This window comes from Papaver somniferum, chromosome 4 (assembly GCF_003573695.1).
Source record: "Papaver somniferum cultivar HN1 chromosome 4, ASM357369v1, whole genome shotgun sequence".
NCBI lineage: Eukaryota > Viridiplantae > Streptophyta > Magnoliopsida > Ranunculales > Papaveraceae > Papaver > Papaver somniferum.
The window spans coordinates 154470174-154497543 of record NC_039361.1 but is presented as its reverse complement, the minus strand read 5'-3'; the positions used below and the strand labels follow the sequence as shown (position 1 = coordinate 154497543).

The window sequence follows — 27370 nt, the reverse complement described above, 5'->3', positions numbered from 1 at the left end:
TGTGAGTGCATGAGTTTTCTGGTTGTTCTCAGCCATTAATGCATATAAGAGTTAGAAAATGTCAAATAGAACATTTGGAGACTTTAGTTCGCCATTAGGAGGCAGTGGTGGGCTGTAATTAGTTTTCAGATTTGTATTTAGGCTTGGGCCTTGGTCTCACAAGTTGTTCCGGTTCAAAAAACAAAAAACATCGTTTGGGCCATATATTTGGGTGACCCTAACTAGTGTGGGGTGATAAGAGGTGTCTAATGAGCGGTTAAATTACTTAGATATCCTTGATTAATTAACTAATTTTAATATTAGTTTTTTTAATTATTATTAACTTTTTTTTCTTTTTTTAAGTTTTTTTCTTCTTTTTTGAAATTTTCTTTTTCTTCCATTCTTTTTTATTTTATTGCAAGGAAAATTTTTTTACGACAATTGCATAGCAAAGTTTGGCTAACAATAAAATCAAATTATTAGCCGAACTTCTCATTATTCTTGATCCTGAAAGTGTCAAAGAAGAGTTCGGTTGATAATTAAACACGAAGATGTTAGACGAACTTCACGTTATGAAGAATAATACTAAATTCGAATGTTCTATTTTTTTATCGAATTTGCCGAACCTAAGCTCTGCAGTTGCATAGTTAAGTTCGGATGATAAATTTGTTAGCCGAACCTAGGTATGTTTTCACAAAACACAAGTTCGGCTGACATATTATCAGCCGAACCTACGTATGTTTTGAAAAAACTTGGGTTTGGCATCTCACTTGTCAGCCGAACTTAGGTTCGTAAATAAAAAGAAAATAATGAAAAAAATATTAAAAGTTAAACTAAAAAAAAAAATTCTTAAGAAAATAATTTTTTTTAATTTAAAAATAATTTAAAAATATAAATGATAAGGCCATTTTCGCCATTATGAAAAATGGATAGATAAGTGGCACTACAGAAACACTATTTAACATCCCGGTTTTGTCATATTTTATATGCTCCAAACTTTTTGAGTATGTCCCAAATGATGGTTCCAAAAAAACTGCTTGCTGATTCCAGTCCATGTGCCACTGCAGCTTAATAGTGCTTAAGCTTCACATTTGGAAGCTTAGGACGGTTCCTATGGGGGCTGGGTGACCCATCTAATTGCCATGCCATGTGGCCTGGCAAACTGACCGCGTCACTATGAGAAATAAGTTAAGCGATCGAGTTTCAACCGCTGCTAGCGGTTTCAACGCGATCTCCCGGTGGAGTTTGCACAGGTAGCGATTTAAACTCGACCGGCTTCAGTTGGTGCTCTACCGTCTATAAATACCACTATTCCTTTCGGTTTTCATTCACAAAAAAAAAAAAATCTTTCGTTCACTAGAGAGCAAACCAGAGCTATTTTTTGTTTAAAAATGAGTAGTTCCAAAACAAATAGATAAAGAAAAAGAAACAGGATAGAGAAAGAAAAATTTGTTGCAAATACTGATATCGTATGGGTCCGAGATAAAGAAAAAGAATTCGCAAATGTTATGCAACTAGTTGGACTTGGTGTATTACCTACGCATTTATCTAACCATCCCGAGCGAGTTAATTTACCTAAACTAAGAGGTGGGTGGTCTGAAATAACCGAAGTGTTTGGGTTCCTCCCTGAAGTTGTTTAAGAATCCTTGCGAAGATATCCTTGGCAGCGTTTATATTTCACGAAAGGAAAAAAACATAGGACTCAAGTTATGCGAATTATTGTAGAACATTGGTGGAACACTGCAAATACGTTCTTTTTCAAGGATTTCGAGTGTGGTAAGATTTATTTTTTCATTCAATGGTTTAATTTTTAGTTCAGAGACAAATTTAAATATTTAGAGATTCAATATTTTAGTTTGATTTAAATTTTAGTTCCACATACAAACATTAATTTTATGTCCATGTTGTTTTTAGGGTTCACACCGTTAAATTTGTATATATTGATGGGAATAATGTGAGGGTCAAATAGTACAATTTAACCAATTAAAGTGGATATCAGAAGGAAAATAGAAACAACTACTTCCCTTGTACTCAAATGATACTGAAGGAAAGACAGATTCCGGAATATTACACTCATATGGATTAAGAGTGTCTGGGTTGAAGGCTTTTTTGAACCGTTATGCTGCCAAGGGGATACACAGAGTTGAAGATTGAACGTATTTTTGTGTTATGGTTGTTAGGCCAAGTTTTTTCCCCTAATGCTAGGTCAGTGAAATTAATTGGTTTTCTCGACTCTTTAGAAAATTAAACTAAAGCGCCAAATTATGATTGGGTTCTGCAATTTTAGCTGAGCCTATACATAAGTCTTGGTGATGCTCGAGTAAGGATAAAGATAGCTTGAATGGATTTTGGATCGTATTGGAGGTAAGAACCACAATCCCTTTCTATTATTTGATTCATTATCGAGTTAATTGTTAAACTGGTAGTGAATGTACTAACACAATAATGTTTGTCGGTGATATTTTTCAGTATTGGTGGTACTGTATACTTACTTTAAGGTCTGCGAACCTTTTAATGTAATTGCACTTTTATTTGATAAATAATAATATTCAATTTAAGTTAAAATAAAGAACTTAAAACATACACATTAGATTAAATTTTGGCAACACTTTTAAGATTTCATAACAACTTCCATATCGGAACTCCTCTTCGTTGTCACTGAGCCACTTTGGACGATACCTTTGATCTCCAGCAGGGTTTCACCACTTCTCATGTTTCGAGTTGCTTCCCTTATCATACCAATATACTTGTAAACATTTTTAGAAATTATGGAGAACCGAGCACTCAACATCATAGGATCACGATTGTTGAGGATCGTTGTTTCTTCTTCAAATTTCAGTGAAATGCGCCCCCAAAACGGAATGGCTTGTAATACACCATCAACGATTGGATGATTGGTAAAGATAACATAATTCCTATGCTAAAATTGCGCTGATGTGCAACTCTTCCACTTCTTGCTCTTCTTATTTCATTTTGCACATTAGCTCGAAGTTCAACCCTTTGATTTTTGGCTGCATGTTGCTCTTCTATAAACTAAGCCATAGACGAATTTTGAGCCATTGAAATATCTAAGAAAATAGGAAGAAGGTGTGAGTTGAAATGAAATTAGAATTGCATATTTATAGACAGATGAATTTATGTTCGTTGGATTGGATCTAACGAACGGTGTAGTCTTGAACGAGCGTCCTAGTCTAAGGCGCTACCGGTCTAGAAAACACCGAACGGTGTACTGTTGACCTCTCGGTAGAAACTTGACCTGGCCTGGCTAAGTGGAAATTTTTCCACTTAGCTAGGCCAGTTTCCCAGCTCCATGATGGGTGCAAAAATGGCAAACTTTATAGTTTGCCATGTCGGTTCCTATAGCAAATGACTAAACCCTCCATTTCCATGCAATCTGGCCTGGAAAACTGGTCGCGCCACTATGGAGAAAACTTAAGCGGTCGAGTCTACACCGTTCGGTTAAAGCTACACCGCTAGAGGTCGAGACTAAACCGCTAGTTGTGTAGTCTCAATCGTTTGATTGATTTCAAACCTCCAATGTCACTTTCTCCACCGCTATAAAAATAGCAAAAAATCACACAAAAATTACACCAAATATTTTACACAAAAAATTTCTATCTTTCTATCTTATTATCTTTCAAAATGGCAAAGTTTGAATCACAACTTGACTTGGTTACCCAACTTGATTTTTCTGGAGTGGTGCTTGAATCCGCCTTTAATAAGATATGTGAAGGTTATGACGAAATAGGTAAAAATCAAAGAAGTCTACAAGTTTTGGATATTAACCAAATCAAACCTCCAATTAAGAGAAGACCAAGAAAAGTTCAAGGGAAGTAAAATTTGAAGGCAAAGAAGAAGATAAACAAAGGAGACTTCGTTCATGATCGCATTGATTGGAAGTTTGGTGAAACGAAGAAGATAAACAAGATGAAAAAAATCATCCCAAATTTTTACTTTTAAAGTCTTTATTGTAAGTTATGTCATTATCTAGATGAACGAAAGACGCACTAATGTAAATTAGAATTCTAAACTTTTAATGAAAGATGCACTAATTTTATATTAATAATATCTTAAAATTAAAATTTGATACAAATGATAGATGCATTATATTTGGGCAGCTAATCTAAACTGATCATATTCGGGCAACACCCTCAAGATAAGATAACAACCATCAAATTGAAATTTTTTTCCCACTCTGTTGCGCCATTCGAGCCGACACATTTGCTCCACATCAAATGTGTCTTGGCCAAACAACTAAGAGAAGACCAAAGTCGGTTTAGATAGCCTTCAGTAAGTGCAGCAACAAACAACTTCACCTCCCCGCTGATTACTCGGAAGCGTTCACAACATCCATTTGCATCTCGAATATTGAGGTTCATTTTATCATCTTGAAATCTATGAAATATACGACTCCATACAATCTCTTGATGTTGATGTTCTCCAGCATTGACCATATCTTGCATAACAAAAACATAATGCCTGCAAATGGATTCATCTTCAACTGTGTTAAATTTGTGAGCTCGAACTCGAACTGACATGTTGGATTTGTTGAGTGAAAGAATAGAGATTGAAGAAATGGTGTGAGTTGAAATGAAATTTAATATCGTATTTATAGGATGAAGAAATTATGACCGTTAGATGAGATGATACTACCGGTAGAGTATCGTCCGCTGGCGGTGGAGACTACACCTATCGGTATTTGCTACACCGAGCGGTCGAGTCTTCACCGCTCGGTAGACACTTGACCTGGCTAAGTGACAAATATGCCACTTAGCAAGGCCAGTTTGCCAGCTCCATAGTGAGTGCATAAAATGACAAACTCTTTGATTTGCCATGCCCATAGGAACCGGCCTTAAGCATGATATTATCCCATCTTTACAAATCATCAATTCTCGGCAGGTTACACTCAATATGAGGGGTCTTCAACTCTACATGACTGCAATGAACACAATGGCAATTTATTGCTACAAGAACATCAACAACTACCATAACTCATTGGCAATTGCCTCAACATCAGTACTGTACTCTATATAAAAGTTAATGTTGATGCAGCTTACTCCCCCCTCTTTTCTAGTGTTGTACCTGCAGAATGGTGTGGCACATAAATTACACCAAAAAATTAATCCACCAGATTAAGAAGGCATTAACCAAACCTTAAAACATTCATCCATTCCCATTAAAAATCTCTCAGTAAAGCACCACAAAAGTAGTACAAGATTAAACAAAAAGTTGCAGTATTTTGTGTTGTTGTTGTACTGTGTTTTTCTAATCTAAACTTGTTTTATGACCCCAATAAGCATTAGTACTCTTGTTGTTAATTCTAAACATTGGGACTCCAAATTAGGTTCCATAAACGAGAATTAAATAAACCCAATACATCTGGTAATACTTTCCTAACCAGCCCTTTGTATTCCTGTTCTTCACTGTTCTTCTTCTTCTTCATCATCACCACAAGCACCATTTCCCCTGTTTCATCCCCACCACCACCACTAGTAATCAAATCCTCCACCAACAACCCTTTTCCCTCTTCCACGAGCTCCTCTTCTGCAGCTTCATTTCCAAAATCATCAGTATGAAACAAGCTCTTAACAGGCAATGGTGATGGTGATGGTGGTGGTGACTTTGTGTATGAAATACTCTGTTTCTCATCATCATTACTTGAAATTTTTCCTTTAATTCTTGAACCCATTTTGTCTGCTCTCTTCTTCTTCCCACTAGTATTACCATTCTTCACTATTTCAAGATTTGTCAAGTGTTCTTCAAAAGCTTCAATAGCTTGATGAATAAGCTGTCGATTTGGTGACAAATCCCATCTATACCAATAACTTGTGTAGCATTCAAAACACCCACATTCGAAGTCTGGAGATTTATGTTTCTTTTTCTTCCTGTTGTTGTTTTTGGAAGAATCTGCTTCTGGGTTTGTAGTTTTTGCCGTAATAATGGACCTGGTAATGAGATAAGCTAGTACCTCTCTATCTTCAAGAGTAAGAAGAGACGCTAATGCTAAGATTGTAACTGGTAATACCTTGAACACCGATAATGCGTCTCTGTGTGGACCAAAATCATATCTTGAAATAGAAGAACAAGATGATGAATGTGGAGATGGAGATGGAGATGGGTATATTTTACCTTTGTTGTTATTTTTCTTCTTCATTTTCAGAAGAAATGAAACTCTCTCTGGGTTGTTTTTGGTTTATTAAAAGGAGTGGGGTGTTTGGAAACAGCGAGCAGAGAGGTAAAAAGGACTGAAGGCCTGAGAGAGTGATGGGGACTGAAGAAAAGCAAAGCAAAGCAAGGCGATGGTCTGTCACTGTTGTGGTGCGGTACAGTCGAGTACACAACACAGACCAACCGGTTATTGCAGGTTTCTATGTAAACTCTCGGAACTGATTTTGTTTGGATGTTGTCATGGGGGGATGGTATTATTTTAAGGAAAAAAATTGAGATTGCCCAAATTAGGGACTGTTTCTAGTCTGAAAAGCAGAAGATAGGCATAAAAGGATTTACTAGTAGATATTATTTTATACAAAGCCTAGTTAGTAATTCTCCCGGTCATTCCCAAATGATTCCCGAACGTATCTGAACTGATCGAATCCGAATGATATTTCCGAATTATTTGAACTCCGAACCTAGTTTTCGGATTATATGAACCTCATGAATGGTTCGCGAACGTATCCGAACTGACCGAATCCGAATGATATTTCCGAACTAGATCTCTCATAAGTAACTCTCTGACCAGAGTTCTGTTGTTTGGTTTTTGTTTGATTTTGTATGTACTTTATTTTTAAATACGATTATTCAGTTAAAATTTTCTATTGGTAGTTGTTCAACCTGTATTTTATGTGTTCATTTTTGTTTAAAAGTCTATAAACTCGTTTTATAACACATTTATGCGATTAAATTGTTTACTTCTTGTTAAATAATCACACTAAAATGTCTTTTTCCATATTATAAATCATATACAAATAAATTAGTCTCGTAATAAGGTTATAATACCTATCAATTTATCATATATGTAAGCCGAATTTTGAATGCCGAACTCACATTTATAAAACGAATATGCACGTACGTATGCCGTTTCCGAACTACTGTCCGAACAACAAACCGTTGACCGGATTTTTGATCGAATCCGACCTATCCAAAACCTTATGATTCTCGTACGTATGCCGTCCCGAATTGCTAACTAGGATACAAAGATCAAAGTCCAAAGAAAAATATTAGAGATAAGCCATTCGGGCCTCGGCCTATGGCTGATGAAGTAGGTGACTGAGCTAAATAGTAGCCCGGTTGTGTTCAAAACAGCTTGTTGTCATTTTCACGAGGGGTGTTGGACTAGATTCCACGTTATTGTTGGACATAAATTTTGACCTCTGAAGTTGGAGCAGTGCTTCTTTATTGTTTGTGTGGCCTTGCGTCACTGTATTGTCCATTTATTGGAAAAAAGATTGGGAAGGAATCAAAGTGCAGGAATATTTTGTTGTGTGTTTTTCTCTCCCAATTTTATGACTTTTACCTAGCAACCTAGGTTGCACAGACGGGGATGCGGATGCAGACGCGGACACGGCACGACGCGGACGCGGAAACTACAAAATTTTCAAAAAGCTAGGACGCGGACACGTATATACATATTTTATTTATTTATTATTTTATATATATAATTATGTATTTATACATCAAAGTCAAATATTCCGATCCTAAAAATTAGAAAATAATACTATATATGGATAAATTTTAAAAGAAAAAAAAATATCGTTTGTTTATACACGCCGAATGTCAAACAATCAGTCACTATTAAACACACGGCACAATCAAAATGTATTCTTAGACCAACACATGCCCAACTAAAGGTATATGTGATGTCATTTCCAATTACAAACCCTAATAAAGACCTAAATTATTGATCTAAATATTTGTCTTTCTTCATTTGGTTAATAATAGTAAAAATAAAGGAAAAAATTTAAATGAAAATGAAACAAAAATGCGTCTGACACGCGTCATCGGTGCGTCCAAACCAGACGTGCAGGACCGCAAATTGGTGCATCGGACACGCGTCGTGTCAGCGTCCCACGCGCGTCCCGTGTCCGACGCTAGTCGGACGCGGACACGGCTCAAGAAATGGAGCGTCCGTGCAACCTAGCTAGCAACACATGTACACAAGTCATTACTAGGAAAATGTACAAAACGGTCCTAGTATTAGGACCCGATTCACAAAAGCATCCTACGGTTACAAACTATTAACAAAATAATCATACTTCCGTTAAAAAAGAAGTTAAGTGGTGATTCACAGTTAAATATGTTAATAAAATTACCTATGCGTCCTTCATAGTTATCCCTCCATACACAAGTTTTGCTTTCATTATAATTTTTTGACGGCGGTGCTATTTATAGGTGGTGGTGGTGCCGCTTACATATCGTTACATCGCATTCAGGATCACAAAACCGCATTCAACTTCGCTACACCGCATTCAGGATCGTTACACCGTATTCACCCAAAGGGTTCACCGCTTTTCCTGCGGGGTTTAGCAGAGATTCTTAAGCTCCTCCACCACCACCACCGCTTCATCACCACCACTTCAACCAATTATTTAACTAGGAAGGGTATATTGAGAGAGGGTATTTTCGGAAAAGATAACACCGTTTTATTCAAAAGTATTAAATCGGATAGAAAAGACCATTTTGTAAATGAATTACAAAAGTATAATCATTTTGTGACCGAATTACAAAAAGTATGACCATTTTGTAATTGGCCCTAATTACTATCATAAATTTCTTGCTGTGCAAGTGGTGTGGCACCACAAATCATCAAATTCTGTTACTGGGAGTTGGACAGATTGATTATTGATGATAGGGAAATCTGAATGTGGGAAGTTGGGGGAACAGACCAACTTGATATGCTCAAGGCCAAGTGAAAGAAGGCGGAGAATCGTAATCATTTCACTATGAATCTTTAAAAAGCAAAAGAAGGAAGACGAAGGCAATGTGTAAGCAGGGGAGAACCATAACCAACACTTCAAACATGTCACTAGACTTTCAAAATCATGTTAAGATTTCGAGCAAATGTTATAGATCCTTTAGAGTGTCCTCTGAGCAGCTACATTTGCATGCATGCATAGCTTAGTGTGTTTGCAACAGGCTCATTAGTCTCCTGACCATGTTTCAACTACCAACAAGGAACTGGCAAAGAAAATATAGTAGAAAATAGCAAACGGATGTGCAGCAAACGGAGAGCGGAAAGGCCGATAAAACACACAGAAAGAAAGTTTAGCATATAATCAAAGAAACAATTACAAGCTCCCAAATAACATCATCCTCAATATACCTATTGAGAAGATATGCATGCTGGATTTGTAAAGAAGTTAAGGGGTGCGGTTAGACGCTTTGTGCATGTTGAACGACACAGCTCGAACACACAGGGCATAAGACACTTCTCTTGGGATGCCAGAGTTTATAAAAGTGAGAAACTGAGAAAAGTTTTCTATTACTGCTTTGATATTGTTTGGTGCTTTTTGATACTATAACTAGATTCACACCCTTATAACGGAACAGAGAGAGAAAGACGAACTCACAAATTCTCCGTGTGATGCAACGGCAGACTTTCAAAGTGAGCTTGTGAATTCTTCATCGGACTCGAGTGCAGACATAGTCTCCTGTGGAAGACATAGTTCTAAATCCACACTCCCTCCACCTTCACAACCTGGGTACAACCATACGTTTCCACTATGATTCACAGATAGGCATGTCAATGGAAGAATATCCGTCGGATATTTAGAAATCCGATATCCGACATGTTAAGCACTACCGGATATTCGATATCCGATAATATCCTACAGGATATCAAAATCAGATATCGATTCCGATAGGCTAAGCTGTCGGATATCCGATAAATATCCGATAGTATCCGGTTATAACAAAAAAGCTTAAAAACCCCTGTAAAACATTTTCATAATTGACACTTATGGGATATTTATCCGACAATATCCGATAATATCCGATACTAGACTCGAAATTAAGATAAATTACAAATAAGTTCCTATACTATCGGATATCGGATATTAACATTTCGGATGGGGTCTAATCCGTTTCCGATATGTTAAGGAAGGAATATCTGATAAAATATCCGATCTGATATCCGATATCCGATAAAACGAATAAAATCCTATAGGATCTCGAATACTCGGAAACGGATACCGGATATCGGACAAATATTGACAGGCCTATTCACAGATGCCCCACTACGAACAGCTATTGCCTTTCCCCAGCCAAATTCGCACCCATACATATCAAACCTCGGCGAACTACCAATTGACACCAACGGCTGACCAGGGACACGTCTAACTGGGAGAGATGAGGGATTTTTTTGCCAATTATTTAGCCACTGACGCACTTTATCATCACTTCGACTAGCTACAGCCTCATGCAACAACCAAGCTGCCCATCCAAGCTCATGGCGAAGTAGCTCTCTTGACGTTGTTATACCCGTCACTCCCCCTGCACAACATCCAAAGTAGTCGATGGACAAAGGTGGGCTTAATCTTAACCTATCATTAACGAGCAACCTGCAGGCTGTTTCTTGCTCTTCATGCACACCAAGTACCCGTGTCACTGACCTCCAGACTAGCGCACTCAAGGCTTGTAATGAAGAGATCTTGTTGGTGCAGGCCTCGCTATTTGCTTTACTTTTGAGCTGAGCGATTGATTGAGCTGAGAAATGAAAAATCCTCTTGCTGAGTGGTGATGATGCAATGCTTCGCTCAATAAACTCATCATGGTGAGAAAATGGAAGGTTGAAGCCAGTGTAAACTTCTTGTTGCTGTTCCTCTTCAGAAAACCAGCGTTTAGTAATAGGAGGGAGGGGTGAAATGGACTCGACATTTCCTTTTGTTCTACAAATTTCTGCCCATGTACTAAAAAAATGCCAGAAAGAGGTGCCATCACCTACAACATGGTTAAAAGAACAACCAACGAAATACCCATCATCAAGCTCTGTTACCTGTATGGCAAGCAAAGGCTCGGTGTGACCATCATGGTTTATGGAACCATTTAAAGCAAAGAAAGATCTCACTATTGGTGGTACATTAAGTGGGTTTAGAATATTTGCAACTGTGACATTTTCCGCAATAGCATAGATGAACTCAGCTCCTTGTGAGTCACCGCAGTCTAAGAAAATTGTATATGAAGGTGGATCGTCTTGTTTTCTAGTCGATAAGCGACCAGAGAGTGGATAGAAGTGACCGAGTATAAGAGATAGTGAGTTCTTGAGTTGTTCAATAATTTTGATCATGGAGTTTATTGGATTTTCGCCATCAGACAAAGATGGGGTTTTAGCAAAAAGAAGACCCTTCTGTATTGGTTGTGCAGAGAGAAAAGAAAGATCCCAGGGTGTCAAATTGAATTCCTTTGGTGTTTCTTTTATGATGCATTGTGGCTTTACCGTGCATTTTGAGACAATGTGAACAACTTCTGGCCCTATACTGCTCATTGTAACAGGATACACTAACTCTTGGTTGATCTTCCAGTTGATGGTCGCAATGGTACACACAGGTCAGCAGGTGCAACAGTTGCTATAGTGCCGCATATATATGCTGCCTTATCTGCCTCAAAATAAATTGCTTACAGGTCCAAATTAATAAGAAGAGACATGGGATGATAAAGAGTTAATAAGACGTGTTAGAACATGCAGAAACAGTTAAGATACACAGTGCCTTATCTATAGATTACTTAACCAAGTAGTAGTATGGAGGGATTAACAAGTCTAAAGAGCTTTATCTGCCAACATCACAAGAACCTGCCAAATTGACATTCTCTTGGGACCTGCAACTTCCTATGCCACTCCTACAACCCACTATGTGATTCCACTCGTAACAAATTTATACATGACTTGAACCCTGCAGTTACTCAACGCAACATAGTTCAATTACACTATCACTCCTGTAAGATACTCAGTTTACTTACCTAGTTGCATATACAGGACACCATTGATAAGAGTTCTATACCTGCCTAACAACTTTACTAATCACAATTATTAGGAGTTATAATCTTTTTTCTGTGTATGTTCTACATTCCTTTATTACTTGCCAGGGAAATTCTATCATTCACTTTGCAAACCAATAAAGCTACTTAACATTACCAGACTCACTAAGTCTTCCGAGAAATATAGGTTGTGCTTGTTACGAGACGCGGGTTTCTTTGCAATGTCATTTTTGGTACTTTATGAGAAATGCTGGAATTAGAATTTCGAGCTGACATGCTGAATAGCCAAAATATTTGAACAAGCAACCACAACATTTGAACATATGAACTTCAGTGAACTAACATCAGTCCCGGTCGAATTAAAAAAACATTAGAACCTCCAGTTTTTTCAAACCTATTTCAAGCTATCCCTTGAGTTTTGATAATCACACTCCAAGAAAATGACAATATGGATTTTGAATTTCATCAAACATTTTATGTGTGTGTATTACTCAAATTCCTAAAAACATTACTAACTGTCCGGATGCACCATTATAACTAGAACAGCATTTCAGCAGCGGACAAATCAGAAATATATGGATGATTGAAGATAAAATAGGAAAAAGAAAAACTTGGATAGGGGTTTCAATCACATACAGACTGAAGAAATTCATTAAACATAAAATAAGCAACTTAAACATACTAAAGGAATAAAATGAAAATTATAGCCTGAAAGGATTATGGGATCAAGGGTTGAGAATTACCAAAATCTCGTGTGATCACGGCCGAAATGGCAAGAACATGGAATGATTTTCCAAGCACCAAAATTTTGGGGAGGGGACTCTGGTTTTAGACAGCCTTCTTCCTCGGGAGGAGTTTCTGATGGGGAGTACTGCTAATTAGCTTTCAATCCTCACAGTCTCACACGTAACCACGGGGGGTCAACGTCATCAAAAAATTATTAGTCAACTGAAAGTGTCATGTTAATGGCCCCGGTCTTGTGCCGTGACCGTTAGGACCTGCAGTCAGAACATAACTGGAGTTGATGGGAAAATGATCTCAAAGTTCATTTGAGATTTCAAAAATGACGTTAGAAAAAACGGAAAATGGATCATTTATCTAAATATTATGGTTCAAATGGAACAGGGAAAAAAAATTATTATGGATAAAATTGATACCGAGAAAAAAAAATAAAGATGAAACTGAATTCATCCAAACACAAATTTAAAAATAAAAAAATATTAAATACATTCTGATGTAAATTAAAAATAAAAAAAAATTGAATACATCCTGAAATAAATTGAAAATAAAAAAAATATTCTGATATAAATTAAAAATAAAAAAAAAATATTTGAAAATGAGTAGAACGAAATCGGTTACATCCTGACTATTTTTAATTATTTTTAATGTCTTTTTTAAATTTTTAATGTCTTTTTTGATTTCCGATGTCTTACAGTTGAGGGCCACCCCACACACTAGAAATTTAAGTATTTTTATTTTAATTAAAAGGTAATCTAGACATTTAATATTTTTAATGTCTTTTTATTTTAATTAAAGGATAATCTAGACATTTAGTAATCTAGACATTTAGTATATGTGTTAAGATATCCCATAGGATGTGCAAAAAAAAAAAAAAAATCTAAGTGAAACCCCCTATTGGAGTGGGAGGCCCCAATAATAGCCTTTTTATTAAAGGCGACAACCATTTTTTTCATGATACTCACCAGTCATGGCCATTGCCCACACGACCACTTTTGAAACATCGATTTTTTTCTTGGAAGCATGAAAAAAAGACGTCACAACAAACAAGAGATGAAAATGACTAGTATCCACATAAACACAAAAAAGAAGCCGTCGAGGAATTCGTGCATCACCACATATTTATAGAGCACAAAGCCAACAACCATGTAATCACAGCCAAAAGTTGTTGCTTATTCAATGCAACTTCGGTGCTACAATAACAAGACACCGATCATTACTTCATCGTACCCCTCGCCACACTACTAATCACCTTTCTTGGTTTGATTAGTCGCTGATGATGTTTTTGCCTTGTCTTCAGATAACTTCCAGTGGATCTCATCCCGTTGTCTAAAATACATCTCAAATGATCTTGGTAGAAATCGAGGAAGCAGAAATCCGAATAGATTGATTGAGAAATACACCAAATTTGCTACCGCTAAGCACTTTCCAAACCAATACCATGCCACATCCTGCAGCCAGAAATCATTCAAGGTCAGAGCCGTGCGCTTCAAATCCCACTTGCATCCGGGGTGGGGGATTATGCATGCATGAGCACAAGCTTAACAATAGTATACCAGAACAAAAGCAATTTATATAGATCTAAAAGCATTAATGCGAGGCAAAGAGAGAGCATGCACACCGTCATTTGAGCGTTAACAGGCAGAGTCTTGTTAACCCAGACATCTTGAATCCAATCAGTGATAACAAAAATCCTTCTAACGGTATACAACAGCGGAACCAAAGCTCTAATAGGCGGAGAAAACAAAGAAAACCCACTTATAATATTCTCAGTCAGTATCTGACATGACAACAAAAACAACGAAGGAGTAGCACAACGCAGTGCATGGTCATCACCTCTAGCAAAACCACCTAAAACATAAGCCAACGGCAAGAACATGCCAATAGTTGTACCAACCATGACATACAACCTAAACATCATCAGTTTACTTCCTTCGAAGATTTCTCTTGATGATGACCCTGAAAACGTCCCTGTATTGTTATTTCCATGAGAAGGAAATGCTAGACGTGATAGTAGCAACAGATATGCTGATGCGAAAGCAGGGAAAATGAGATCTATCAGTGGGACTAATCCACTTGCTGAGAAGACCATTATGAATGCTACCAACTGTAATTCGATTACTCTTAACGATCCCATTACTCCACCTACAACTGCTTGTTGCTGGTTTTGTGGTTGTGCCATTGCTGCTTTGTATTTCGTTGAGGATGGTGGCGCCGCTATAACTTCATCTTTTGTTGGATCTGTTCTTGGACCTACTGCTAATGATAATCCAGACATGATTAATCTCTTCTTTCAACTCTCAAGAACTTCAAGGTGTTAGAAATTTGATTTGTTTATAAATGGTTTTGATTATTTTATTCTGTTCGACATTATCGAGTCTGGGTTTGTTTTTGTGACATATCCCTGCATGGTGGAGAGATTTATTTGCAGCGTGAGAATGAGACACTTGTAAGAATAATTCTGTGGGTGTTTGACACGTAGTCAAATATAAAACACGTGTCCTGGTGGAGGTGAATAGTTATTCACTGCGACAGTTGAATGGTAACACGTAAATGTCGCCTTGTTTGGTGATTGACCCTTTCATAGAATTGGGACAAATTTTTAACCTTATATATGCATTTAAACCTGGCCGCCGATTATCAGTTTTGACGACAGATCTTAAAATGGTGTGCCTGTTAAACCACTTTCCGGCAAACCTAAAGACTATTTATCTAAACCTTTTGAAATCTTGCTGCGGGGGGCAATGGATTGAGTTCAACTTTACAAATTTGCACTGTTACTTCAGCGTCAGCGGAAACCGATGACACGATTAAGTGGAATTCGGTACACTAAAAATTCGTATTGTGATTTCACAAAGTTTGATAATGTGAGTTTTGGGTATGACATTTTTAGTGCAGAATATGATTCTAGTCTTTCCAGTAGAACGACTTTTTGGGTCCTATCTTTTTTTTTTTTTTTTTTTTTTTTTTTTTTTTTGAAGGATCATGGTTCTATTTAGTAAGACATTTAGAAGTAAATTTAGGTCACCCCGTATCTAAATATTTATATTAATACATAAACCATATTCTTGATTAATTTTGGGTAATGATTAGTTAGTGTAATGATTAGTGAGATGATTAAGTTAAAGATAATTAATGAGATTAAAAAATCAGATGGATTTTTCTTTTTTAAAGAGTAGAATTATTGAGAGAGTAAAGTTAGAGAAGATGAAGAAGGAAAACATGAAAAACGATGGATTTTACCAACCATAACTAGGGGAGCACATACCCTATCCATATCCGACAACCCTACCCTACCCGCCAGTTTTTTGACCGTATCATACCCTATCCACTATTTGGCGGGTAGGGTGGCGGGTAAAGATTTTCTTAATCGCCAGTAAACGGGTAGGGTGGCGATTATAGGTCATATCCTACCCACCTTACCTAGGAGTGCACATACCCTACCCATACCCGCCAACCCTACCCTACCCGCTAGTTTTTTAGTCGTATCCTACCCTATCCATTATTTGGCGGGTAGGGTGGCGGGTAAAGATTTTCTTAACCGCCAGTAAACGGGTAGAGTGACGGGTATAGGCCATATCCTACCCACCCTACCCGTTGTGCAGCCCTAACCATAACCGGAAGAAGGGTATTTGGGTATCCAAGTATGCTTAATGTTGGTTGAATTTCTCCAAATTTTTAAAAAAATGTAAATTTTTAGAGTAGATTTGGGCTTGTTCGGTTACCTTATGTGAAGAACAGGTAACCGAACTCATCTGAAAGTGTAGTTCAGTTACTTGTTCCAAACACGCAGGTTACCGAACTCGCTCTTTAATGGAGGTTTTTAGTCGTTCGGTAAACAGACATGTTCCCGAACTTTGTTTATAGGATTTATAGAGTAATGTTCGGTTGGTTAGAAAACTTTAACTCAACAGGATATCTAACGGAACTCCACATGTATGCAATTAGTGAAGAGTTCGATTTGTCAAGATTTTTTGCGAAAAAACTGAATATAGTGGGACAACTTCAGTTAAATTGAAACTCAACATAGTAGGCAAAATAGCACAGTTCGGTTACATTAGAATTTTATTTTATTTTTAATATGGGTAGAGTTCGGTTACTAGATAGTTTTAGAATTTTTGCGAACGAACCGAACAGAATAGGCAAAGTTCGGTTAAATCATAACTCAACATAATGGGAAAAATAACACAGTTCGGTTATTACATTGTTTTTTTTTTTGTATTATGGGTAGAGTTCGGTTACTTACTAGTTTTAGAAAAAATTTCGAACCAACCGAACTCGCAGTTTGGCAACCTAACTTAAAATCCTATTGAACCGCACTGTTCTTCGTGTTATTCCTTTTAGGTAGTTCGGTTAAGAAAATAGGATTTTTGTGAAACGCGTCCGAACCGAACAAAGCACTGTAACTTCCATTTGAACCCTATTTTGATGATATCTATTCAATTAAAAGTAATGTGGAAGAAAAGAAGAACATGAGAAAAGAATAATTTTCAATTGAACGAGGAACGTCATGGAAAGAATGAAAAAAAACGATTTTCTTTTTAAAATTACTAGCCCTTAACCCGTGTCGTAACGGCACGGGCCATGATGTTGGTTCGTTTTTAATATATCGTATAATTTGTGTCTCGAATACTTATCAACTTCATATGATTTAATATGGGTTTGTCATAAAAATAGTTGGGATTTTCCTCTCTTTTTTTTGTTGTTTTTTTCCTTTAATATTTTACCGCCGTAGGTTTACTCAAACGAAAGAAATATAATCTTAACTTCCAAACACTTTTTATTTTGGTTCATTGCTTATAATGAGATAATGTTCTACATGAACATGGAAGTTTAAATATTTTTTGGAAATATGTCGTTAACAGTTCTCATCTCAGTGACATCAACTAATCAATATCGTCCATAAAAGTCTCCCCATGCTCATATTTCGGTCCAGCTGACTCATCTATCATGGTCATGTTTTCAATCCTCAAAATAGGCATAGAATAATATTATTTTGCATCGAACGGATGATACAAACTCTCCAATGTGACATGATTTTTCTGTAATTTTTCAGCACCAATTAGATGACAATGTTTAAAATGTATACCAATTACCTTTTCGAATGGATTGTATATATGCAAACCTCTACAATTAAATCTTCAACAAAGTATTGTGCCTAGCAGTTTGTCTTAACGAAGGCTTTGGTAACTTCAAAAGTCTTGGACATTTTGTCACTTCCATATGCTCCTACCTTCACTTGGAATACAATATGGCGACACATTACCTCATAAAGAACCTTGAACACATATTGTACTCCCTGATTTAAAATTTATAGGTTGTCAATATATCGTTTAACAAAAATTGACATCTTCTACGTTGAATATTTATAAAAGAAAATTATGGTTTTGTGGATCGTTGCTTTCTAAGATTGTAGTTTTCAAAATTGGCCTCTTCAAGTCCCACAGCTTTCTAAGTTTATATATCCTGTTTGTTTTTAACATTTTAGTTAGCCATATTATGTTTGTTACTAACTTCAAACTTGATGTCATCTTCTACTGTGAACTTTATGTGATTTCAAATTCGAAATAGTTATACCTCTTTCATTCGTATCAAGTAATCCGTCGTATATCCCAACAATTCTTCTACAACAATTCCTTTCTTTTGCCATTTCCGGACCATCGGTAGCCATTATTATCAAACGCAATCTGTCTAATTTTTGTTGATTTTATGTATTTGCAATGTTCATTTTTCTTAAACAAATATATTGTGGAAAAACTAAAAAAAAAAAAAGAACATAAGTATTACATCGAGTCTAAGTTACTATATCCAAAATACTTCGGGCACTGCTTCTGGTGTCTTGTTTCCTCAAATTCATCGTTGCATTCTAGACAGTACATGCAATACCAATCATTTGCGAAGTGAGCTATTTGCGCAAGTGTGATCAATGTATCCCTTACCTGTAATAATAACAACAACACGTCAATTTTTTTCAAGGCATCCAGTTATAAATGGTATGAATCTAATATATTTGAATTGTACCTCAATATTAGATATCACCTTCTTTTCACATAACATAGCAATTGAGGAAGGAAAAATCTTGACCACTAGTTACTTAGGCAGAGTTAGCCAAACTATGTTTTAAAATTGTCTTACATGGAAATTATTATTAATTCATATTTTAGTAGGCTCCTATCGAAGCCGATCTAATTAGTCTTATAGAAAGTTAATCTTAATTTTTTGACTTTATTTCTTGACCAAATTGTTGAAGTATTCTCAGTTATGTTCTGCTTTGTGTGATCTATCCATCTGTATCTACTCTACCTTCTAACCCAGTGAATGAAACCTATACATATTCATCCGTAATTTGATATTATTGATTTGTAATAAAGAGGTCGCATGATTTGATGATGTAAAATATAAAAAATATTCTATAAACATCGGAGGCGAAATTTAGATTTATGATTTAGAGTTTTTTATGATGATTTTGATAAAAAAACATAATTTTCAAACAAATATTTTATCATGCACATACATTTTCCCGGTCAATAATGTTTTATATCGAGAATTGAGTGAAAGTTGTTGTCATTGTAGGTAGTTGTCGCGAAACAACTTGACATTGATGGTCTTTCAGGGAAAAAAATGTAACGGTACTTAAGAGAGCGATAATGTTCTCTTACACGGGTACACCAATTGCCTTTATATAATACGGATACCGTTTCGGTGATTCAACAGTCATGATCATATTGTCTTATACGTTCCGGTATCATTCTCGAAATATTTGATTTTTTTTTCTTATCAATGGTGCTAAAAACAACCAATTACATCTTTCACAATACCTTGTTGCATGTTTTGTGAATGTTTTTTTTTTACTCGGTCAATAAAACTCACTAGAAAACAAAAACTATTATTATCCACTACTATTACCAACACCCACCACCATAAAAACCATCCACCGCCACTATTTCTTCCACCAATAGTAATGTTACCGCCTCCACTGTTTATACTAACCCTACTTCCACTACCACCATTAGAATTAATATAGCTTTTATTACAATTATTTATTAATAAAATTATGTATTTATGTTATATTATTAAAGGAATATTTATAATAGAAATTTAATTAATCATTATGAACAATTAATGAGACACTAATTAATAAAATATTTAAAAATGGTTAAGTTAAACAAATCCCAACGATAAATTTATCTTTGCCAAGGACAAATCCTGACCACTCTTGACATACACAAATCGATAATAAATAATTTCATATGTTTTGATCTTGATTCGTGTCGTTCGTTTAGTTATTACATAACATGGCAATTGATTGCACCAATTTTTTGAAATAGACATGTGTTTTATCGAGTTTATTTTAACATTAGAATGATCAACCATGTTTTATACTTTATAATATAACGTTACATATTTTGTGTCGTTACAAAATTAGCATAATATTTTTTTGTTCACCAATACCCGCCACCACCATAAAACCATATGAATCCAAAAAAAAATTTATCCACCACCACCTAGTGGCAGAGTCAAGGGTTGACTAACCTGGCTCTAACCCCTTAAATTTTTAATAACTACATAAATTTTTTTAGTTTATTTTATAAATTGCACTTTGTCCATATATATTTATGGTTTAGTCCACCAAAGTTTACATGTTTCTTTTTTAAGTAGGCCTCCTCAATGTCATTTTTTGACTCCACCACTACCACCATCACTATCATCCATCCCATGTAGGTTGTTGGACACAATTCTAGTTTTCAATCACAAATGCCATGTATGAGGTTTAGATTGAACAAAATGTCGTCAATTGATTAGTTTCATTATTTTATTTTTCCGTGTATATATTCTTTTTTGTATTGCATCAATTTTATTTTAACATTAAAAAATCATGTTTATACGATATAGTACCAAATATAACAGGGGTACCATTTGGGTGATCCAAGTAAGATCATGAAAATATTATGATATCATTCCTGAAATATATGGTACCTTCCTCTATCAAAAGTGTTAAAATAGACCAACCGCATCTTCCACACTGCGATGTCATCGATGTTGTAACGAAAACATAAAATTAATATTATCCATCACTACTCGCCAGCATCACCGTCACTACTTCTTCCACCACAAACCAGGGGCGGAGCCAGGATTTAGAGGAAAGAGGGAGAAAAAACTCTTGGCAAGTTGGATACATGTGAAAAATGGACTTTGTATCCCATTTTATGATAAGAACAAAAATAAATATAATTGTGTTTGGCCCCGCTCTTAACCACCACTAATCTTTCGGCTTCCACCTCTTCTACTACTCATTGTCGCCAAAAATGTCTATTGATATAATTTATCAAAATTACTTATTAATAGAAATTAATATTATAATTAATCAAGAAAACATTTATAATTAAAGATTGATTAGTCATTTATTATGAGCAATTAGTGAAATACTAATTAATAAAACACTTTATAATGAATAGATTATTTATTATGTGCAATTAGTGAAACACTAAGTAATAAATCAAGTATGATATTTAAGTTGAGCAAACCACCACCGTTGATTTATCTTTTCTATTAATTCCAACCAAGCTGAAATACTGGTTAAATACCACTCTTATGACACAATAGGTCATGAGTTCAAACCTCCCCGTTATAATTTTTGAAATCCATATCTTGATTTGAGTATTCATTTTTCGTTCATAATATTGGAATTAATGTCACGCGTGCGATTTGTAGGGGTGGTCAGGAGAACCACAACCCTTGATTCATCTTTGTCTGGACAAATCCTGACCACCACTAACACAAGCTAACTTAGCCTAGATTTGTTTTGTACTAATGAAGTTATATATATATATATATATGTGGTGGTGGTTGGTGGTGGTGATAATAGGAGGTGGTGGTGATAATCGGTGGTTGGTGGTGGTGGTGGTGGTAATCGGCGGTGGTGGTCGGTGGTGGTGGTGGTGGTAATCGGTGGTTGGTGGTGGTGATAATCGGAGGTGGTAGTGGTTATCGGTGGTTGGTGATGGTGATAATCAGAGGTGGTGGTGGTGGTAATCGTCGATGGTGGGCGGTGGTAGTTATATATATATATATAGGTGGTTATCATGTTAGTTTTAAATTAAATTATGTTAATGGTAGTTTAGTCAATTTAACACTTTAGGACACCCCTTATAAGTATAGGGGGATTGGCCTAATAAGACCATGGTCTCTAAAAAAATTATTAGATATTTTTCGCTGCTAATAAATGACGTTAAAGTGATGGTATGCAATGCGCATCAATGCATTAACCTGATCACAGAATCTGAAAATCTAAATGTTGACCATTTCGGCTAAAATTAACTCTTGATAATTGATGTACATACAGCATAAGAGTAAGAATATCAAATAGAAGTCATCATCCAAAGGGCTAATTTGCGTTACCTTCCCTGTAAAGATTGGTAATATATATTATATCTCCTATAGAAATAAAATTAGCAAAATCTCTCCTCGTCAATAATTTTGTTTATTCCAAGTTGGATGACTCGCCACTAACTTACACGTAGTTTTTTGTAGAGGAGGTAATGCAAATTACCAATCTTTACAAGGGAGGTAATGAAAATTACCAATCTTTACAAGGGAGGTAAAGCAAATTACCTCCAAAAAATAAAAAAGCATGTGTACGTTAGTGTTGAGTCAGCTAACTTGGAATAAACGGAATTATTGACGAGAGGAGGTTTTGCTAATTTTATTTATGTAAGGGAGGTAATGCAAATTACCGATCTTTACAGGGGAGGTAACGCAAATTACCTCATCCAAAACTACATCCTGGTTTTATAGATCCGGAGTTGCAACCATTAGGAGATGTGAAGACATATCCAAGTCATTGGTTTTCCCAAGAATTAATATGTAAAAATTTAATACAACAAAGTAGTCTTTCAATATTACTCCCTCCGTACCTATTATATAGGCGGAATTTTCATTTTTTCTGTACCACTATATAGGCAGAGTCCAAATTTCAAAACCATTTTTTACTTCTATTACCCCTATTAATTTGTTTGGGAATCATCACAATTAATTGTATCTCTCTAGTATTGGGAATATAATTTAGGGTAAAACAGGAAAAAGCATAGAAATTTATAAAATCAAAAAAAATTCTTAATCTAAGAGATTTTACTACTCCGCCGAGTGATGTACGTTGACACAAAAAAAAACGGGAAAAATCTCGTGAGAGGATCGTGCGGCAGAGAAGGGGAGCGTGCTTAGCATCAGGAGGGTAAAGGCTAATGTGGGTCCCGCAACTCTCTCACCTCTCCTCACACGGGTTTGGTTGCGGGATTTGATCCTGGTACACCAAGCATTGTTGTTCTCCGCCTATATATGTGGTACGGAGGAAGTATATACGGCAGAGGTACCAACAATATTGTTCAAGTTACCTTCATTAAGAGCCATCAAGTGGTTCAACAGTACAAAGAATGGATGCACATCAGAAAAGAAAGCGTTTCTTGGCTCTGGGAGCTTTTCCAATGGTTGTTGTATGTATTTCCTATGTGACAACACAAACAAGACATCTTTATTCCAAATTTTCCTTAAGTTTAGGTCAAAAAGGTTATTCATCTCCAATGGTGTTGTTTGTCATCATTTTCTTATTAAATGTAAATTTTATGTTTAGTAATTTTAAGATTTTATTAGATCTAAAATTGGTTATGTATTGTATTTTAGTAAATAAAATATATTTTTAATTAAAAAAAGCTGACTAGGATTGTAGACAATGTCAAGGGGAATGTGGAAAACTAGACATTCCCCTTGACATTTTCTACCTAAAGTCATGCATTCACTGATTTACGACATCCGGGTTGGAGGATGATTTTAGAAAAAATGGATGTGCATCCTAGGAGGATTTTGACATTTATCTCCACAAACGTGCCATTGGAGAAGCTCTTAGTTTCATGTTAAAGCCTTCTAGGACCGTTTATTTCTTCTTCAGAGTTTCACTTTTTTGTTTTCTTTAAAATGTTATAAAATAATTATATGGAGATGAACCACCACTCCACTAATTCATAGTAATTAGGCTTTTAATACCCACTTTATGGGTGTTAATTTTATAACTCTTGTAACCCCCTTATTCTAAGTGTAATTGGTGATTTAATGGTGTAGTTATTTCCCTAATGTAAGAAATCCTATATAAGAGGTATTTTCCTCCTTTGTAAATACACAAGAAAATCAACAAAGTTTCTCTTCTACTACTACTATATTGCTCTTCTCTTTGTCTTTTTTATTTGGTTTACACCACGTTATCAACAACATTAGCTCTCCTTAGCGACTATGTCGAACCTCTCAAAATTGGAATTTGTTGCTCTTAACTTGTCAGGGGAGAACAACTTGTCATGGATTCTTGATGCTAAGATTCATCTCAATGCTATGAATTTGGGAAACACTATCGTTGAAGGAAACGACGAATTCCTGGAGGATCGTTCAAAAGCCATGATTTTCCTTCGTTGTCATCTTGACGAGGCATTGAAATCCCAATATTTGACAGTGGAAGATCCGTTCTCATTGTGGTATGACTTGAAAGATCGCTATGACCATCAAAAAACCGTCATACTCCCTCGAACTCGACATGAGTGGATGAACTTGTGTTTGCAAGATTTTAAGACGATTAGTGAGTATAACTCTGAACTTTTCCGCATTGTTTCTCGTTTAAGATTATGCGGAGAAATTGTAAGTGAATATGAAAAGACTTATTCAACTTTTCATGCTTCAAAGGTTCTCCTGCAACAACAATATCGTGAGCGGAGATTTGAAAAATACTCGCAGTTAATTTCTTGTCTTCTTGTGGCGGAGCAAAACAATGAATTATTGATGAGAAATCACCAGTTCCATCCCACTGGTACTGCAGCAACACCTGAAGTGAATGTCAGTTCATCTCGCGGACGTGGGAAGGGTCATTGGCTTGGACCCAAGCGTCACATTAACAAGAAAAAGGGTGGTCATTATTCCAAAAAGGGTAACAACAACAACCATTCTCAAGATAAGGGGAAGGAAAAAGGTTCACAAAACAAGCCCAAGGAAAACAAAGAGCCTAGTTGTTTCTGTTGTGCATGCAAGGACATTGGTCCCACGTCTGTCGTACTGCCAAGCATCTGGTTGATTTGTACCAAGCATCTCTTAAGGCAAAAGGAAATAATTTTGAAATGAATTTTTCTAATTTTGAGAATAGGGAGACTACCCACTTCGACATTTCAGATTTCCTTCTCCAGGAAAATGACAATGAATCTTAAACATATGGATTGGCAACCCATTTTTATTTCTAGTAGGATTTCCCATTTCCCTAAAAACAATTTCACTATTGTTAGCAGTGATTATTGTTAGCTAGTATTTATTTTTCTGCAATGGTGTGTTTAAATATTTTGTTTTGCAATAGTTGTTTAGTTGAACTTTGTTTTCATGTAGTTTTGCTTCCTAATGAATTTATGTTTAATTTTGAGGTATCCCTAAATTTATCTTATTAATTTATTTTATTTTGAAGATATGGATATTGCTAAGGCTTGAGCACTTTGAATGCGAGTGATAAGGTTATGTGTCTAGTAGATAGTGCAACGACACATACAATTCTCCGAGATAAGAAATTTTTATCAAGTCTAAAACTAGCCAACGCTAATGTTAGTACCATTTCGGGAATGTCAAAAATAATTGACGGTTCCGGAAGAGCTATTATATTATTACCTAATGGTATAAAATTAAATATCCAAGATGCCTTATATTCTAGCAAATCCACTAGAAATTTGCTTAGTTTTGAAGATATTCGTCAAAATGGATATCATATTGAGACTATTAGCGAAGATAATATTGAATATCTTTGTATAACTTCTATTGTCTCAGGCAAGAAATGTGTGTTAGAAAAGCTTCCGGCTTTTGTATCTGGATTATACCACACTAGTATAATAGAAACACACCATGCAATATTTGATCCAAAGATTTTTAAACTTTGGAATGATCGTATTGGTCATCCAGGATCTACGATGATGCGTCGGGTTATTGAAAACTCACATGGTCATTCTTTAAGGAATCACAAAATTCTTACGCCTCATGATTTTCCTTGCGATGCGTGCTCTCAAGGAAAATTAATAATTAAACCATCTCCAAAAAAAAGTTGGTATTGAGGCACCTCATTTCTTACAAAGAATTCAAGGAGATATATGTGGACCTATCCATCCTCCTTGTGGACCATTTAGATACTTTATGGTCCTAATCGATGCATCAACCCGATGGTCTCATGTTTGCCTACTTTCAAGTCGTACAGTAGATTTTACAAGGCTACTTGCTCAAATCATACGGCTAAGGGCACAATTTCCAGATCACCCTATTAAGACTATTCGTCTTGACAATGCTGGTGAATTTACATCTAAATCATTTGATGATTATTGCATGTCAATTGAAATTGACATTGAGCATCCCGTTGCTCACACGCATACCCAAAATGGTTTAGCAGAATCTTTTATTAAATGATTATAATTAATCGCTCGGCCATTAATTTTTCGGTCTAAATTACCAATTTCTGCTTGGGTCATGCAAGTTTACATGCAGCAGCGCTGGTGCGTATCCGACCTACCACTTATCATAGCTACTCGCCTTTACATCTTGTATTTGGACAACAACCAAATATTTCATATTTAAGAATTTTGGTTGCGTTGTATATGTCCCAATAGCTCTTCCACAAAGGACTAAGATGGGTCCGCAACGCCGACTTGGAGTTTACGTTGGTTTTGACTCTCCATTAATAATCAGGTTCCTGGAACCATTAACAGGAGATGTTTTTAAGGCACGTTTTGCAGACTGTCATTTTGATGAGTCAAATTTCACGTCGTTAGGGGGAGAAAAGCTAAAGCTTGAGGAACGTCGTGAAATTTCATGGAATACTCCCTATTTATCTCGCCTTGATCCTCGCACTAGTGAATGTGAAATTTAGGTCGAAAGGATCATACATTTGTAAAAAATTGCGAATAGAATGCCAGATGCATTCATGGATACGGGTAGAGTAACAAAATCATATATACCTGCTGCAAATACTCCAGCGAGAGTAATCTTCTCTGAGGGACAAGATGATGTGTCTAAACCACGCTTGAAGCATGGAAGACCTTTTGGTGCAAAAGATTCAGTTTCGCAGAAGAAAAGAAAGGATATTGGGACTCCGGAAAACACCACATCAGCAAAATTAATGATTGATGAATCCGAAATTATTGCATATCAAGAAGAAGAGGTACCTAAAAATAAAGAGATCTCTACAAATCATGTAGGTACAGAAGGACTATTGGATCGGAAAAACATCATTTCTGATCATAAATTTCTTATACAATTTCCTTGGATGTATTTGAAAATACTGATGATCCTGAAACACTAACCGTCGAACAATGTCGACGTAGAACTGATTGGCCAAAGTGGAAGGAAGCAATCCAAGCAGAACTCGAGTCATTAGCAAAACGTGAAGTTTTTGATACCGTTATTCAGGCACCAAACAATGTAAAACCTGTCGGATACAAATGGGTATTTGTACGAAAACGCAACGAAAAAAATGAGATTGTAAGATAGAAAGCTCGACTTGTTGCACAAGATTTCTCGCAGAGACCTGGTATTGGTTACCAAGAAACGTATTCTCCGGTAATAGATGCAATTACATTTCGATTTCTGATAAGTTTAGCAGATTCTGAAAATTTGAGCATGCATCTTA

At 36.0% G+C, this 27370-nt stretch overlaps 4 protein-coding genes across 4 annotated transcripts; 1 reads left to right on the top strand and 3 right to left on the bottom strand.

Annotated features, from left to right (window-relative positions):
• Positions 1-5146: 5146 nt before the first annotated feature.
• LOC113274383 lies at positions 5147-6181 on the bottom strand. The gene has a single exon (XM_026523791.1). The coding sequence runs from the start codon at positions 6131-6133 to the stop codon at positions 5300-5302; it is 834 nt and encodes a 277-aa protein (XP_026379576.1). The 5' UTR covers positions 6134-6181; the 3' UTR covers positions 5147-5299.
• Positions 6182-10074: 3893 nt separating this feature from the next.
• On the bottom strand, positions 10075-12824 carry LOC113271638 (protein ENHANCED PSEUDOMONAS SUSCEPTIBILTY 1-like). Its single transcript, XM_026521530.1, has 2 exons — positions 12693-12824; positions 10075-11570 (listed from the first exon to the last, which is right to left on the bottom strand). Exon 2 carries the CDS (start codon positions 11456-11458, stop codon positions 10136-10138), a length of 1323 nt encoding a protein of 440 aa, XP_026377315.1. The 5' UTR covers positions 11459-11570; positions 12693-12824; the 3' UTR covers positions 10075-10135.
• Positions 12825-13739: 915 nt separating this feature from the next.
• LOC113274382 lies at positions 13740-15075 on the bottom strand. Its single transcript, XM_026523790.1, has 2 exons — positions 14309-15075; positions 13740-14138 (listed from the first exon to the last, which is right to left on the bottom strand). Exons 1-2 carry the CDS (start codon positions 14963-14965, stop codon positions 13932-13934), a joined length of 864 nt encoding a protein of 287 aa, XP_026379575.1. The 5' UTR covers positions 14966-15075; the 3' UTR covers positions 13740-13931.
• An 8892-nt stretch (positions 15076-23967) lies between these two features.
• On the top strand, positions 23968-26611 carry LOC113273324. Its single transcript, XM_026523065.1, has 2 exons — positions 23968-24691; positions 26352-26611. Exons 1-2 carry the CDS (start codon positions 23968-23970, stop codon positions 26609-26611), a joined length of 984 nt encoding a protein of 327 aa, XP_026378850.1.
• The last annotated feature ends 759 nt before the right edge of the window (positions 26612-27370 follow it).